This window comes from Nuphar pumila, chromosome 8 (assembly GCF_984573655.1).
Source record: "Nuphar pumila chromosome 8, dmNupPumi1.hap1.1, whole genome shotgun sequence".
NCBI classification, from domain to species: domain Eukaryota; kingdom Viridiplantae; phylum Streptophyta; class Magnoliopsida; order Nymphaeales; family Nymphaeaceae; genus Nuphar; species Nuphar pumila.
Genome location: NC_143256.1, coordinates 5,548,191 through 5,563,117, shown reverse-complemented (window position 1 = coordinate 5,563,117; position 14,927 = coordinate 5,548,191). Strand labels below are relative to the sequence as shown.

Sequence of the window (14,927 nt, the reverse complement as noted above, 5' to 3'; positions counted from 1 at the left end):
ATATCTTACAAATCGATATACGAAAATTCAACATAATATATTACAAATCAATATTAACAAACAAAACAATATCTCACAAATCGACACTAGAAAACACATAATATCTTACAAATCAATATACGACAATTCAACATAATATATTACAAATCGATATTAACAAACAAAACAATATCTCACAAATCGACACTAGAAAACATATAATATCTTCCAAATCGATATACGATAATTCAACATAATATATTACAAATCGATATTAACAAACAAAACAATATCACCAAATCGACACTATAAAACATATAATATCTTACAAATCGATATACGGTAATTCAGCATAATATATTACAAATCGATATTAACAAACAAAATAATATCTTACAAATCGACACTAGAAAACACATAATATCTTACAAATCGATATACAACAATTCAACATAATATATTACAAATCGATATTAACAAACAAAACAATATCTCACAAATTGATATTAGAAAATACATAATATCTTACAAATCGATATACGGCAATTCAGCATAATATATTATAAATTGATATTAACAAACAAAATGATATCTCACAAATTGATATATATGTTACTACAACCGCGATTTGTGTTATATTGCATATACTGAGTGAATAGACGATACCGGATGGGGTAGAGGCCCTTGCTCGCATCTGTAACCAAACATTTTTGTCAACAGGTCCCAGCGTCTTACAAATATCTTCAAGTTTTCAACCATCAAAACGATAAAATATACCTACAATAACAAAATAACGCCTTAATGATACTCACGACGGCATACATTCTTCAACAATAGCATGATGACATGGAAAGGTACTCACCACGCTTTAATGGCACTTGTTGGAATGTTTGTGCGTCATTGCTTTTTTCCATACTGCCTAACAAAAACGAAGAGAAGATGACTGTAAAAAAGAGATGGCTGACAAATCCCTCTATGACGCCCCACCAATGATCGAACCAATCGTTCGAACCCAGGAATGTTTTCTATCTAACACAAGGCAGGAACGAGAAGGCTGCCATGTGTTGTAACACAAGCTAAAAACAAAGGCGGAACGTGTAAATCTATTTACGAGAAGCGGGAGGACATTTTCGTCCAACGCATATCTATCTTACGGGAGGACATTTCTGTCAAAAGCATATCTACCTTTTTTATATGTTATTTTATTATAAAGTCATCGTGGACAACATTGGCATATGAATTATCGCGGGTCCCAAGATATTCCTCCATACACACAGGAACACACAAATTTGTGTTCCGGGGAGAACACACAACACCCTCTCGTCAAAACAAGATGAGTTAGAAAGCTTACCAGTGAAGAAGCGTGGTTATTCTTGGTGTGAATGGCAACCGAGTTCGTTTCAAGCCTTCTCCTGCAATTCATAAACATCAAGTGTCCAAGTGTAGGAGGCACCCCTTTCACCTTCACGCATCTGACCCTGCAGCATCTTTGCTTTACGGATCCTTGACTGGAGCCATCGGAGAAACGATCCTCAACAGCAAAGACCTTTTGTAGAAAATCAGGGTGAGGAGAAGCAAGAGTGAAAATGAATTTGATGTAAGAGCTATCGCCTTCGCTGCTGCTTGTCCCTTTCCCCAAACCACTAGAGCTACGATAATCCGCTTCCGATGTCGGGTGCTCTATCGGGATCGCATGGGACATTTCCGACAAGGTTGACATGGAATTCGCAAGCAGAGACGGAGTCGACCCAGAAAAGCTCTTGATGGGGAGATCATTTTCATCGAAACCGAAAGACTCCATGTCCAATTCAAACAGGTCATCATGATCATCATCTTCATCCTCTTCATTATCTTCATCATATCCTTCTGCAGATGTTTCTCTTATGGAAGTGATAGGGCTGCATGGAAGAATGGAATCCAGCCTTGGTGGGGAGAAAGTCCTTGGTTTTCCTGGCTTTTCTTCCCACTGAAAAGGAACTGATATCACCAGCTTCGCCGGAGGTGCAGATGGATCAACGGTAGGTGTTTGGATGCTAAAGTTTTTCTTGGGCTGCCCGGGCTTCTCTTCCCATAGGAAAGGGACACAAGCGGGTTGTCCTACTTGCTCTCTGTTGCACGCCTTGGACGATTTCTTGTTCATTGACATTGATAGCTTGGATCACAATGCTCATGTCCATGGCAGCAAGGCTTAACCATGAACGCCGGGGGCAGAAGATTGGAACACTTGTCAATGCGTTAATGCAGGTTTTGTTTAAATAACTGCTCTCCTTAGTTGGCCGATGGCCTAGGGAGGGACATATTTGTACCTGCTGCAGCGATCGTGCCTACAACGACCATACCTGACGTCCCACACACGCATGCACACATACATACAGAGAGAGAGAGAGATGGCATTATTCTAACAAAGAAAACATTTAAGAATTATTTTTTCGACAGAGAAAGCTGGGGTTAGGTGGACCCCTACCAGTTATACAACCATGCCATTTCGGATTCGAACTTGTAACGTCCAAACACTAGGTGATGTGCACTAAGTGCTCCAGACAAACAAGCTGAGCCCGCCGTTGGTAAGAAAACATTAAGAATTACTCCTACCTCCTTCACCTTGCATGACATTATTTGAAGAATCCACTATTTTCAATCAGTAAATATGGATAAACAATAATAATGACAAGTAAATGACAAATAAATACATTAAAATAATATTTTTTTTAAAAACAACCCTAAACCGGCTGGTTAAGTTACTAGAGGGAAAAACCGTAATCAAATGATGAAAACTATGAGGAACTTAGAATAAGAATCTCTCACATTTGGAAGGACAAACCACCCGAGTGGTTTCCAATGTTAACAGATATGTAATCTCTTTGTACAGGTAGGGTCGGACAAACTCCAGCTTTTTCTATCCAAAAAAACAAGAAAAAAAACTCAGAATAAGAATCAGATGATTGATTAATTATACGCTCCAGGGCTTATATTTCATAAATGAAGTTAAAATTCAATATCAACCGATTCAACCCTTTAGGAACTTAATCCATGGTCAGTGCCTACCGACATTTTAAATGACTCAATTAGTGCTCACTGCAAGATCACGAACACCATTCTTCTACCTCAAAAAATATGAAAACAAACGAAATGGAAAATCTTAATGGCTACCTGTACCTGTCCAACCAATTTTCACAAATTTTTAGAATTACTGATCTTTGGTAAATATCCCACATATAAAAAAAAGTGAAATGCACATATAAAGCTACAAATTTATTCGTCTACAGCAACCAGAACAATCAATTAAAGAATTATATACACCTTTGCATGACCCCATTCTCCACCCTTACTACGGGTGAGCGACGTGGCTGAATATTAGCCAAAGTGGCAGAAGAAAAAATAGCACTTCACCCATTTGGTGGATTTGCTCCTCTTAGTAGTTTCTCGGGACACCGGATCAGGTCAGGGGAGCTTTGGATGCCGTTCATGAACCAGATGTACCGCAATCCAAACACCATCATTTTTCCTTGTTTTTCAGCCATTCGTTTTCTGTGGTTTAGATGCTGTTCATCTAGAACATGAACGGCTCTCACAATTTTTGTGGTACCCATCTGAGAAGGAAACTATCCAACCATGGTGTTTGGGTTACCGTTTCAATCTGTCAGAGGTGCCTCCGACCTGATCATGTCTCCTCCTTTTGGCATATCACTCCAGGGCGTCTTCTTCGGACTGGAGCTTTTGTAGCGCCCTCTTCGAGTAGATGGTCACAGCAACGGTGGCAGCAATGGCAGAACAAAAGCCGAGCAAGTTGTAGAGGATCTGCTGTGGGGAGAGAAACCGGCGCTCATGGGATGCATCTGCAAAGCTTCTGATCAGAATCCCACTGCATCATAGCACCCCAAAATCAAACGAAACTTATCAGAGAAAGGAACTCAAGCAGCGATCATGTTAATGAACTACTCATTCTCTCTCGTATGTCAATGACAAAAATAGAAACTTGGCTTGAGCTCTGAATAATTGTGGCTGAGGCAGTCTAACTTGGTTGCCACAGCCATGTTGGATGTTTATAACCACATGATAAAGCAATTAACTGGTTAAGCATCCAGTGGGCAATGGCTTCCAAAAAGTGTGTACAGAGGCAAAGAGCAATATAAAACAGACAGGACCAATAAAATAGTCAATGGTAACCAATGACCAATCATTTCAAGCACTCATCATTTATTTATTATCATCTTATGTACGATTATAAGAAAGGATGATCCTAATTTTCTCTTCTTTTTTCCTTTCATTCCTCTATTCTTTACCGCACTATTTTTGGCAAATTGAACGTTCTAAAAGAACAGATAGGAGCCCGCCAGGGCTCTGCACACATCTGGGTTGGCTTAGGGTATTGAGATTGAAGGATATCATGAGTTGGATCCTCAGGATGTAGGCAAGGCCAAAGCAGCAGGCTTCCTGGGGGGCAAAGGGGCAGCCAAAGAGTTTCAATCGCTTGAGAGTTAGCCATATGGCAGATTCAATCTCTCCTGAACCGGGGTTTCCCCTTGATAAATACCCAAAAAAAAGGACGAATAGGAGAAGTTGATTCCAACTGATCTTCATCTTACACCACCTTTGTTATCACAGTATCAATGCTGCCTTGTTTAACTCCAGCACAAGTTTGAGAACTGGTAGCTTTCCTTTTAAAGTTGGTAAGTACCTCAAAATAGTTTATTGTAATTTATGATTTTTGTTGTTTATATTCATGAAAGATCATGGTTTTCATGTTTTAAAATGTACAGTAAATATCCAATATCTCCCCATTGAGATTTTAGGCCTGCTGTTGCAGAAACGGAGGGTAGATTCATTAGGATACTGTGGTAATAAGGACTATAGGAAGTTTCTAGCAAAGGAAGGTAGCATCAACATTCCATAGTATTTTTTTTTTCAAGTTCCCTAGGAAATAGTCAAGGCTCTGTTTGCTATGTAGTCAAAAACCCCAACTAGGCATTGACTAGTCTGCCTAGTCGGTCTAGGCATAAGTAAAATGCTTAGATTTTGCAATTCCAAGGTGGGTACCTTAAAATATACCAATTTTGCCGACTAGGCACCGACTAAGGCGCCTAGTCGGCAACTAAGCTGCCTCTGCCTAGGCATGAGGGCAGTTTAGCCATTTATTATTCTTATATATATTTTGTTATTTTTTGTATATATGTATAATTTTACATATGTGTGTGTGTTTGTGTGATTTTTTCTATGAAATCATGAAAACATGCTTAGTTATTACATATATGTGTGTGTGCTACTTTGCTTTTGGGATTTTTCTGTGAAACATTGAAAGCATGCACAATTAATTTTAATTAATTATGTTTTTAATACGTGTGTTAGTTTGTTTCTGCTGAATTTTTCTATAAAAGCCTGAAAGCATTAGTATTATGAATTATGTAATATGTTATTTATATATGTATGTATTATTGTGCTTCCGTCAATGGTTGAAAGCATATTTTGTTGATTATACTGAATATGTTATGAATAATTGATATATATATATATATATATATATATATATATATATATTGTATGTGTGTACAATTATATATATGTATATTCTGGTTATGTATATTAATATATTTTGTGAAAGCATGTGTAATTTTGTACTTGTGTAATGAAAAAGTCTTATTAGTAAACGAAGAAAACATATTTTTACATATATTTTGTGTACTTTTTATATTTTAATTGGTGTGCCAACTAGTCTCGCCTAGTCCTCGACTAATCTTTTTAGGTGTCTACCCACTAGCCACCGCCTAGCGCTTTTGACTACAGTCTGTTTGAGAGCCTTGCACTGAGATGGAAACACCATTTTTATGTGTTGCCAAAATATTATTTTGCCAAAATGTGGCGTTGAGGATGGATTTCCCAAAACATTCTCTTTTAAATGGTGTTAAAATGTGGGTGTTGAGGCTGCCAACTTCATTCCCAATGCAGTGTTTTGGCAGCACCACTGCTCCCAAACAGCAGAGAGCACAGGAGCATTCAGGAAAACTGCAACTGCAACACACATCTGATTCAAGACTCCCAATCAAGGCCTAAGAATTTTAAAGAGAACATGTATCAATGTTTAGCAAAATGGAGAAATAAATTTTAGGGCATGAACAGGTTGGATCCAGTGGATTTGGGTCCATTTATAAATGGACTGGGACCAGAACAGAATCAGGAAATCTAATCCAGATTCCAGAACACTGAAAAGCATAGATATGTCAGTTTCAAATATTTTCTGAACCAGATGGATATAGATCTCAATCTGAACCAAAGGATTCTATAAAATACCGGGACAGAGATCCAAATGGATATGACATTCCAAGACCTATATCCAGCTTATTTTCAATCTGAATCAAAATAACAGGTTCCACAAGGTTCTCTACCCACTTAAATCTGCTGCAAAGCCATCAAATGTTGTGATTAGCATACCGTCAAGGAGTCCGGTAGGGGGATTTAGGTTAAATTTCCAACGAACAAAAGGTTTCCTTATTAGAGACCCATTCCCTAAGCTTTTCGATCGTTAAAGCAGCTGGTACTGAATAAGATTGTTTACAGATAGTATGGATGGGCCTTTTAATTCGCATATTAAGAAATCCAATAACTGAAATGGACCAAGAATGTGGAAAGGATGGATTCAATTCTTAGCACAATCATAAATCTCATTCTCGTAAAAAACCCTTGAAATGAGTAAATACAAAAAATAGATTGTAATGTACCTATATAGAGTAAAACATACATCATGTTTTAATGCATTAATATCAAGGTAAAGATACAATATTTTTAGAACAGGTAATTTTTTCAAAAAATCACATTTTTAAAGGAAAACTAACAGCTCTTGAAAAATATTGCACTAAAACACAATATTTTAAAAATATTGTGTTTTAGTGCAATATTTTTCAAGAGCTATTAATTTTCCTTTAAAAAATTACTACAGTTCTTAGGAATTTTATGGAGTATTCAAAAATTCAGCTTCAAGTTGACTAGCAACAGTTGTTAGGAACACATCAATCAAGTATAAGTCAGAATATTTTCCTGAATTCTGTTCAATAGCATAAATCACAAGCCCTGTTCTCTCGCAAAGGAAAAAACTTATGAAAAAGTTAAAATTTAATTTTTGGGGGAAATTTTTGGTACATATACAACTAAAAAATAGAAATAAAAATGAAAAACAAGATATACATTAAAATAAGAACATGTTAAAGTCACAATACATTACAAGTGAAATATTCACAACCTGTCACAATTTTATCAAGAATTTCACCTTTTCATCAAAATACCAGCAATATATGGGACTGCTACCAAAGTTGAAACTGAGTACAAGAAGCAAATGCATGTTTATGAAAAGTAAGCGAGTGAAAATAGGTGGTGAAGATTTTCCCTTTTCAAAAGAAAATAAGTGGTGGAGCTTGAAGAGTGAATCATTTATCAAATGTCGTAGAAGCGACAAAGGAAACATGGAGAAGCAATATGAGAGTAGGAGTGGGATTGAAGAGGAAGTAACATGAAAACAAACCTCAACTCTAATATAGATATGAGCTCTCATATGTGGAAAAATGGTAGAAGCAACGTGGATGACAGAATAAAAGGAAGCAAATAGATGTATCGTAAAAACAAATCAGAAGAAAGCAAAGGTGTCGTAAATGGGAAATGAAAAGAAAAAAAAACAGTAAGAGTGCTTCCCCCTATATATGAAGCATGCTTCCTAGTTCGAACCATAGTGATAAAAGTTAAAAACTGCAAAATATCAGCAGCCAAAACTCGTGAAGAAATAGAAATGTTTTAGAAATGTCATGTTTTTATGAAAAAATATTGGCAATAAAAATAAATTACATATATAAAAAAATAAATTTTCATAAAAATATAAATAAAACATATTTGAAAATAAAAAACACAGTTTTTTTATGATAAATGGCCGATGAAAACATAAATATTGTTTAAATCATGATATTTATGTTTCTGATGAAAAAGTCGGGAGAAATTGAAAATATTGCAAGAAAATGTCGTTTTTAACTTTCAAGTAATTTCTCATGATATTTTCATGAGATTTGTCACATTGGTTCCTACTAATGAGAAGCATGCTTCTTCACGCTTTCACTGCTTCTGCAGAAAGCTTCCAGCTGTAGATTAAGCAAGCTTCAGAGACTTTGGTTTTTCTGGTATATATGATATGTAACATAGTTAATAAGGATCTTGACTGCGACACCACTAGCTGCTGAGAGAAAATTAGAAATCAACATCGTATAAAGTGAGTCACCAATCAAATAAATTTTTTGTGCACCTAGCATATTGAATCGGGTGAAAACAACCACTAAAAGCTGAAAACGCACCAGCAATAGGTTTATACAACAAACACGACCATGTTACATGGACTTTCAACATTTCAAAATACTGATGTTAAATTGGCACAGAGAGCAAGTTTTGCCACATAGGGAGCTAAAAGCTATTGGAAGTTGAAAAAGTACCCACCAAACATAGGAGATACCATTAATTGTCGTTTTTTACTGTGGTGTTATTTCTTCAGAATGACAAACACAACCACCTTAGATAGACTCAACACCTTATACTAAAAATAATCAACCAGTATCTCTGACCACTGCTGGCCATGGGAAAACTGGAAGCACATTATAAGCCAGAAAATATCTGTCTAAAATACATAAAAATGGTGTTTAAATAGGCATTTTCCATATCTTGGGAAACAAAAGGAAAGAAAAGTGAATATCCAATCAAATTGGCTAGGACACTGACATTATTTTATTAACTTATTGTTAGGATTTTAAAAAGCTCGCTATTGATGGCCAGATTTATCATGACACAATTCAAGTGTTTTTCAAGCTTCTTATTGGTACAGTTTGTTTGTTGAAGCCAAAAACTGTATGAATCAATTTTGATAACATAATCAGATAGATTTGTGGTCAAATCAATTAAACAGCAAAAACTGATGGCCATGGAAATTCACATCACGAATATATCTTAGTAGCATTTGTGGCAGAGAAATGCCATCTTTGTGTGTTAGCAGGTTTAAAGGCAGGTTCACACCCTTCTCATAGTGGATCGCTTTGAAATAGTGGGGACTTTGGTTAGACAAAATTGACATGCTTGAAGAATGACTTCTCATTGATCCACTATGTATTTAGGATTATATTTTCAAATATTAATAATATGGCTGGCTTAGTTTGATTGGTTTTCCGTCCTTTTCATAATTTATTTTCAGCTAATTAGATAGGCATTATGATTTTAATTTGTTCAAAGAAATGGTAACACATGTTAACACTACCGATAAATTTCTCAACTGCTATTTGCTTTCTCAGTATGGATAAATTACATGGATAATAAGATTTTCCTTGTCAAAATCAAGAGCAATTTCAAAGTAGCACCTAAGCTTTCATCTTTTTTCCAAAAACATACTGACCATTTTGGATTTTCCAAGAAAAAAGAGTGGCAAATATCAGTTTAAAAAAATGCAACTAAGTTTCTCTGGTTAATTAAAATACATTAAAGGCTTCTACCTGGTAAATAAACAGGACACCAAATTAGACCACACACCCAACTCTTTTGTCCGATATCACAATCCATATTTGCTGATCTATTTTGCATGTGACCTCTTGTTTCCACCTTGTCCCTCAACTTTGTCATATCACTTCATCACTTTTTTTTAATCAATGCTCCCCCAACCAGTTCAAGAGTGACAGAAAGGAACAGCAAACCCAAAAAAAATGAATGTCACAAATCTTTTACTCCACCATTACCTGCATAATGATTTTCACATGCAAAGTTTTCAAAGTTCTAAAATTACAGTCTTGCAAAGAGAGTATGTTGATTTGAGTAGGGAGGGAGAGAGAGGTGGGGTCCAATTTCTCAAATTTTCCATACTAACATAAGCTATGTCAGAGGGACATGTCATTTTGGCTATGTCCTTGGTGACACGCTCAGACACGCCGACACGGACATTGACATGTATGGCATTATTTTAATATTTTTTAATAATAATTTATTACATTTTAACTATTTAATAAAAAAATCATTTTTAATGTTAAAATATTCAAAAAATAGTTTTTTATTGATTAAAAATTAAAAAATCCTGTGTCCTCATGTCCCATCGTTTAGAAAAACTTTGAACTTTTCAGTCAAATCTGAATCCTACATCCTCAAGTCAACGAATCATTGTGACATAGAACATAAGTTGGCTATTTCCAACTTGGGTTACTTAAATGGAGATTTGTTTTCAACTAACCACCCAAATGTCAGTTGTGCGTATAAAAAGTCAAAAAAAGTTAGGGTGACTTTGGATTCCTAAAGTTAAAAACAAAAGTTAAGAGCAAGCTTCTAACATGTAAATGACATTTTGTTACCTATTAAAATTGTGATTTAAAGCTTAAGAACAGATTACTGATAAAAGTCAAGGTTTTGGTTGAATAAAACTTAACGGACATACAAGAAACAACTATCCTTCCTGATAATAAACGGTTGAAACTTGAACATGCTTTGTTGTCAAACATAGATATGATGGTATGAAGTACCTTGCTAAAATTCAGTTGGTAATATTACATATGTCATGACAGCCAATTCAGTTTATGTTTACCTTTGGTTATTTATCACACAGTAACAGAAACTGCCTTCTTCAGTGACAGAGAAGAAAATATAATAATGCAAATAAAATCCTATAAAAGAAATGCAAAATCGTAAACCTAAAACTAGAAGCACCATTACCAAACAAATAAATCATATAAATGGGGAAAAAGTTGGAGCATATATCTAATCACCAACATACTATGAATAAGAGAGAGCATACACTGAAAAAAACAAATCAAGAAATAATTAATAGAAACAAGGCATAGAGCATACTTTTCTATAGAATGTCAGAGAAAATAAGGAGCGTAACAAGAGATAGAAGTAGAGAGAGAGAGAGAGAACGTGTGAATAAGTTAACCTATGCTACAAATTTCCTAACTACCATAATGGCTATGCTACAAAAGTTGTTTTTTTCTACAAACTAGGCTATAAGAGGACGAAATCTGTACATAAAAAATCTCAAGGCATAAACAAAGTCAATTCACATGTGAATAAGTTAACCTTTTCAAACGAAGATGGAAAATAGGAAATCCCCATAAATATCAAATCACTATATTAGAGAAAATTTATGAGCTTGAATTATTAACAAAGCCATGTTACTGATGGTAAGAATGAATAATCAACAAGGAAAATGATTTTCTATTTCTGAAAGCCCATCTATAAAGATCACTCATAGAACTAACCTGTAGATTGAAACAAAAACTTCTGGCACGATTCCAACCAAAGATCCACATATATAGGGACAGTATTTCACATTTGTTACAACAGAAACATAGTTGAAGACAATGTACGGAAATGGTGAGATCCTAAGCAAAGTCACAGCTCGAAATTGGTGAAACCAGCTTCCTTCACCTGCTAATCTAACAATAGCAGCTTTCTTAGGCCATCTTTCAAGCCATCTCTGTATCAACAAAAAAAGAAACTTTAGGTCAGTCAAAGTTAATTTTGTCAAGAAAAATATCAGGAAATTGAAATGGGGAATTAGGACTCACATGTATTCTTTCATGAAAGATAGAACCAATGAAGTATGGCAAAGACATGCCAAAGCTCGCCCCTGTCATTATTAGCAAAAATCCATATCCATAACCAAAAGTCATCCCCGCTAACCACATGCAAGGAGATGATGGCAATAGAAGAGCAGGAAATACTGCCATAGAGGCAAAAAGCAAAAGACCAAGAACAGGTTTTCTAAACGTGGCTGTCTCCCAGTCCAAGATTGGTATAACAACCTATTGAAAAGATGATACAAACCAAAAGATGTTAAAAAAATAGATAAACAGGAAAATAGTGTCATGATTCATGAATAGCATAGAAGATTCTTAAGAATTAAGAGGGGAAAAAGAAAGGCAAGTTTGTATGGAAAACAGAAACTGCAGTCTATTTGCAAACAGGCAGGCTACCATTGCTAACTTTCAGATTATGGTTTTCTAATAGTGTTTACTACTTTTAGACTATGTTACTTGGACACTGACACAGGTGTCAATGTTGGACACGGGTACAAAATGTTGGACACGGTGGGTTTTGAATAACTAGATATGTGGACATTGTGTGTGTGTGTATATATATATAGAGAGAGAGAGAGAGTAACTCATATCATCAAACACAAAGTGTTTGATGATACTTGGGATGAAGCATCGCCGTATATTGCACGCAATAAAATGGTGACGTTTCGTCATTTTTTTTTTGTGCGCTCAAGAGATGTAGTGGCGGTCTTGACCACCGCTAAATCTCTGGGCAGAAAAATGAGAATTAGTGGTGGTTCTAAACCGCCGCTAATTCTCAATTTTTTGAAAAAAAAAAAAAAGAACGCACGGCATTACGCCACGCGTTCGAAGGAAAACCTGTTCGAACATATGGGTTTTCCTATATATATATATAGAGAGAGAGAGAGGGAGAGGGAGAGAGAGAGAGAGAAAAGTAATTAAGTAAAAACTAAATAACTATTTCAAAAGAAAAAAAGGTAGACATCCTTGATTCTCTCCTCTTTATGTTGCACCACACAGTTCATCAAAATTGTGAAAAATGAGAGTTAGTTCTTAAATGAGACTGTGCAAGGAGAGTTAGTTCTTAAATGAGACTGTGCAAGGCTCGACTATGGTAACAATGAGATAGTCTTTTACCCACTAGCATGACTCCATCAACTGAGAGAGAGAGAGAGAGCTTTTTATATAGTAATGAGGCATGTTAACTCAGTTTAGCAGAGTTAGGCCACAATAAAATACATGGAGAGAAAACAGGGTTTAAACAACATTGACACAAGGTGTTCGACATCAGACATTTTGTGTTCAAGACACTCAAAATTGTTGGACATGTGACACCAAGTGTCCATTTTTTTCTGGAACACTTTTATGTTGAAAAATGAAGTGTCTAGGAGTGTTGGAACACAATGACACTTTAGCCCCCTCTAGAAGTGTCAAGGTAACATAGCTTTTAGACAAGACACGTTAACCTATAATTATGTGAAACAAACACAGTATCCTAAACTTAAACTAACAAACTAAATTTTAGTAGTTTCCAAGTTTCACTAAAATACCATTGAAATTTCACCGAGCAACACTTCTTTCCAAGTTCTTTCGACCTTCAATTAGTCACCCATTTCAGTAAACAAAATTCAAAACATCTTCATAATTGATTGTTACCAAGAGAACTAATCCTATAAACCAACTTTTAAGCCAAATATGCTTAAACTTTGATATTACAAATGGAAAAATCAAGGCAAAGAATAGGCAAGACTCGTGCCCTTTTTGAGGCTTCAAAAGATATTACGGTACAAATCACACAACATGTTCAACAAATCTTGCACATATTTAATAATGCCTTATGAAAATTGCAGAAAGTTTTTAAAGCCACTAAAACTACCCAAATTTTTCAAAAGCTGAAGAAAAGTGAGAATAGACGAAGACATAATTATGTCAACTATGAAGATGATCATGAGAAGTTAAAACGTAAAATTTCCAAATAATGAAGCCATCAGAATGGCACACAAGGTTACATTTGCAATCAGTTCTTTTATATTTCATCCAATAAAAGACATAAATTATATTCATTAACAAGAAAAAGGAAAAAGGATTATTCATTAACAAGAAAAAGTAAAATTACACAAGCCATCCTCAAAATGATTAAATACCACCACCACAAAACGCCACTGGGATAAAAAAATGTCAAATTGGATGCATTTACAGAAACTAAAATAAATTGGGATGCATCCCAACCATGGAGGGACAGAACAACGTACAAAAGAAAAAATTCAAACACGAAAAAATAATAATAATAATAATAATAATAATAATAAATACTAGAGAGAGGGATTACCTTATCAATGAGCAAAGGCGCTCCCCAAACGATGAAAGGGCCAAGGAGAAGCAACAGGCAAAGGCATACTAAAACCACCTTCACCCAAAGGCACATGCAGCAAGCCTTCTTCACAGGAGACGGATTCTTCAACACCCCGAACTCCTCGGACTCGGGATCGTTCAGGTAACCCAGCCTAATGTACGCCCCATTGCCGTCCTCTATCTCCAACTTGCAAACCAACGCCGATTCTGCGGGTTTAATCTCGACGCAATAAGTCATGGCCGATCAAAACGATCCCGGAATTCGCCACAATTGACGAAAACAAAAGAATCGAGTGACAAAAAGGTTCTCCCTTGAGCCTATGTGGGAAAACAAATCACTCTGTAGTCGCAAAATCACGCATTGCAAAGATAACAATGATCCCCATTAATCATCAAAGCTTCGAGAAACACGAAACTCCTGAGTTTCATTCTCGACGGACAAAACAAAAACCTTAGTGGAAGATTTTTCCTTTCCCCCTTCCCTCTTCCTGCAACCAAAAGAACCTAATTCAGTCAACTTTAGCACCCGTTATAGAGAGAGAGAACCCTAATTTCCGATTCTTCGCTTCAGGTATAGCCAATCCAAACAAGGACAGAAAGGAAAAGTAAACCCCGAAGACGAGGCTTCGTTCAGAAGCAAACTGTGAAAATGTGTTTGGGGAATCAGTTTCCTTGAAAAATTAAGGCCAGAGAGAGATGGAGGCAGTGAAGGGAAAAAACAGGACGGAATGTCAAAAACAGAGGAAATGGACGACTGGTAGCTGAGAAGTAGACAAACATTATTTTCTTTAGTCGTTGGGAAAAAAGATATCAAACGGAAAAAAAAGCTAGAAAGGTCGAAATCGGATTCTGGGGGATAGGAAGATTGCCGAGGATTTGGCCTCGGCCGTCGATTCGCTCCTGCCCGGCAGCCTTCCTTTCCCTCCTTCTCGATCTCGGAAAACTCGATTCCCCAAAAAAAATGAATGGGACGAATCTCGGGAATGGGGGAGAAGTCCGAGAAGAACTCCAAAAAAAGCCAAAAGATGATCCGACGTGGCGTGTTCC

The 14,927-nt window shown here is 36.0% G+C and overlaps 2 protein-coding genes across 2 annotated transcripts; both read right to left on the bottom strand.

The window, feature by feature from the left end:
* Nucleotides 1-1,379: 1,379 nt before the first annotated feature.
* LOC149829492 (hydroxyproline-rich glycoprotein family protein) lies at nucleotides 1,380-2,125 on the bottom strand. The gene is made up of 2 exons (XM_090016214.1): nucleotides 1,478-2,125; nucleotides 1,380-1,391 (listed from the first exon to the last, which is right to left on the bottom strand). The coding sequence occupies exons 1-2, from the start codon at nucleotides 2,123-2,125 to the stop codon at nucleotides 1,380-1,382; spliced, it is 660 nt and encodes a 219-aa protein (XP_089872340.1).
* Nucleotides 2,126-3,219: 1,094 nt separating this feature from the next.
* LOC149829491 (uncharacterized) lies at nucleotides 3,220-14,852 on the bottom strand. Its single transcript, XM_090015556.1, has 4 exons — nucleotides 13,858-14,852; nucleotides 11,538-11,774; nucleotides 11,229-11,446; nucleotides 3,220-3,841 (listed from the first exon to the last, which is right to left on the bottom strand). The coding sequence occupies exons 1-4, from the start codon at nucleotides 14,116-14,118 to the stop codon at nucleotides 3,664-3,666; spliced, it is 894 nt and encodes a 297-aa protein (XP_089871682.1). The 5' UTR covers nucleotides 14,119-14,852; the 3' UTR covers nucleotides 3,220-3,663.
* Between the last annotated feature and the right edge of the window lie 75 nt (nucleotides 14,853-14,927).

Excerpts from the sequence above, each read along its gene's own strand:
- LOC149829492 (XM_090016214.1), bottom strand. The coding sequence starts at position 2,125 with ATGTCAATGAACAAGAAATCGTCCAAGGCGTGCAACAGAGAGCAAGTA.
- LOC149829491 (XM_090015556.1), bottom strand. The coding sequence starts at position 14,118 with ATGACTTATTGCGTCGAGATTAAACCCGCAGAATCGGCGTTGGTTTGC. Across the intron at positions 11,447-11,537 it reads TCTTTCATGAAAGAATACAT|AGATGGCTTGAAAGATGGCC; the intron begins GTGAGTCCTAAT and ends TTGTTGATACAG. Across the intron at positions 3,842-11,228 it reads GTTTTTGTTTCAATCTACAG|TGGGATTCTGATCAGAAGCT; the intron begins GTTAGTTCTATG and ends GCTATGATGCAG.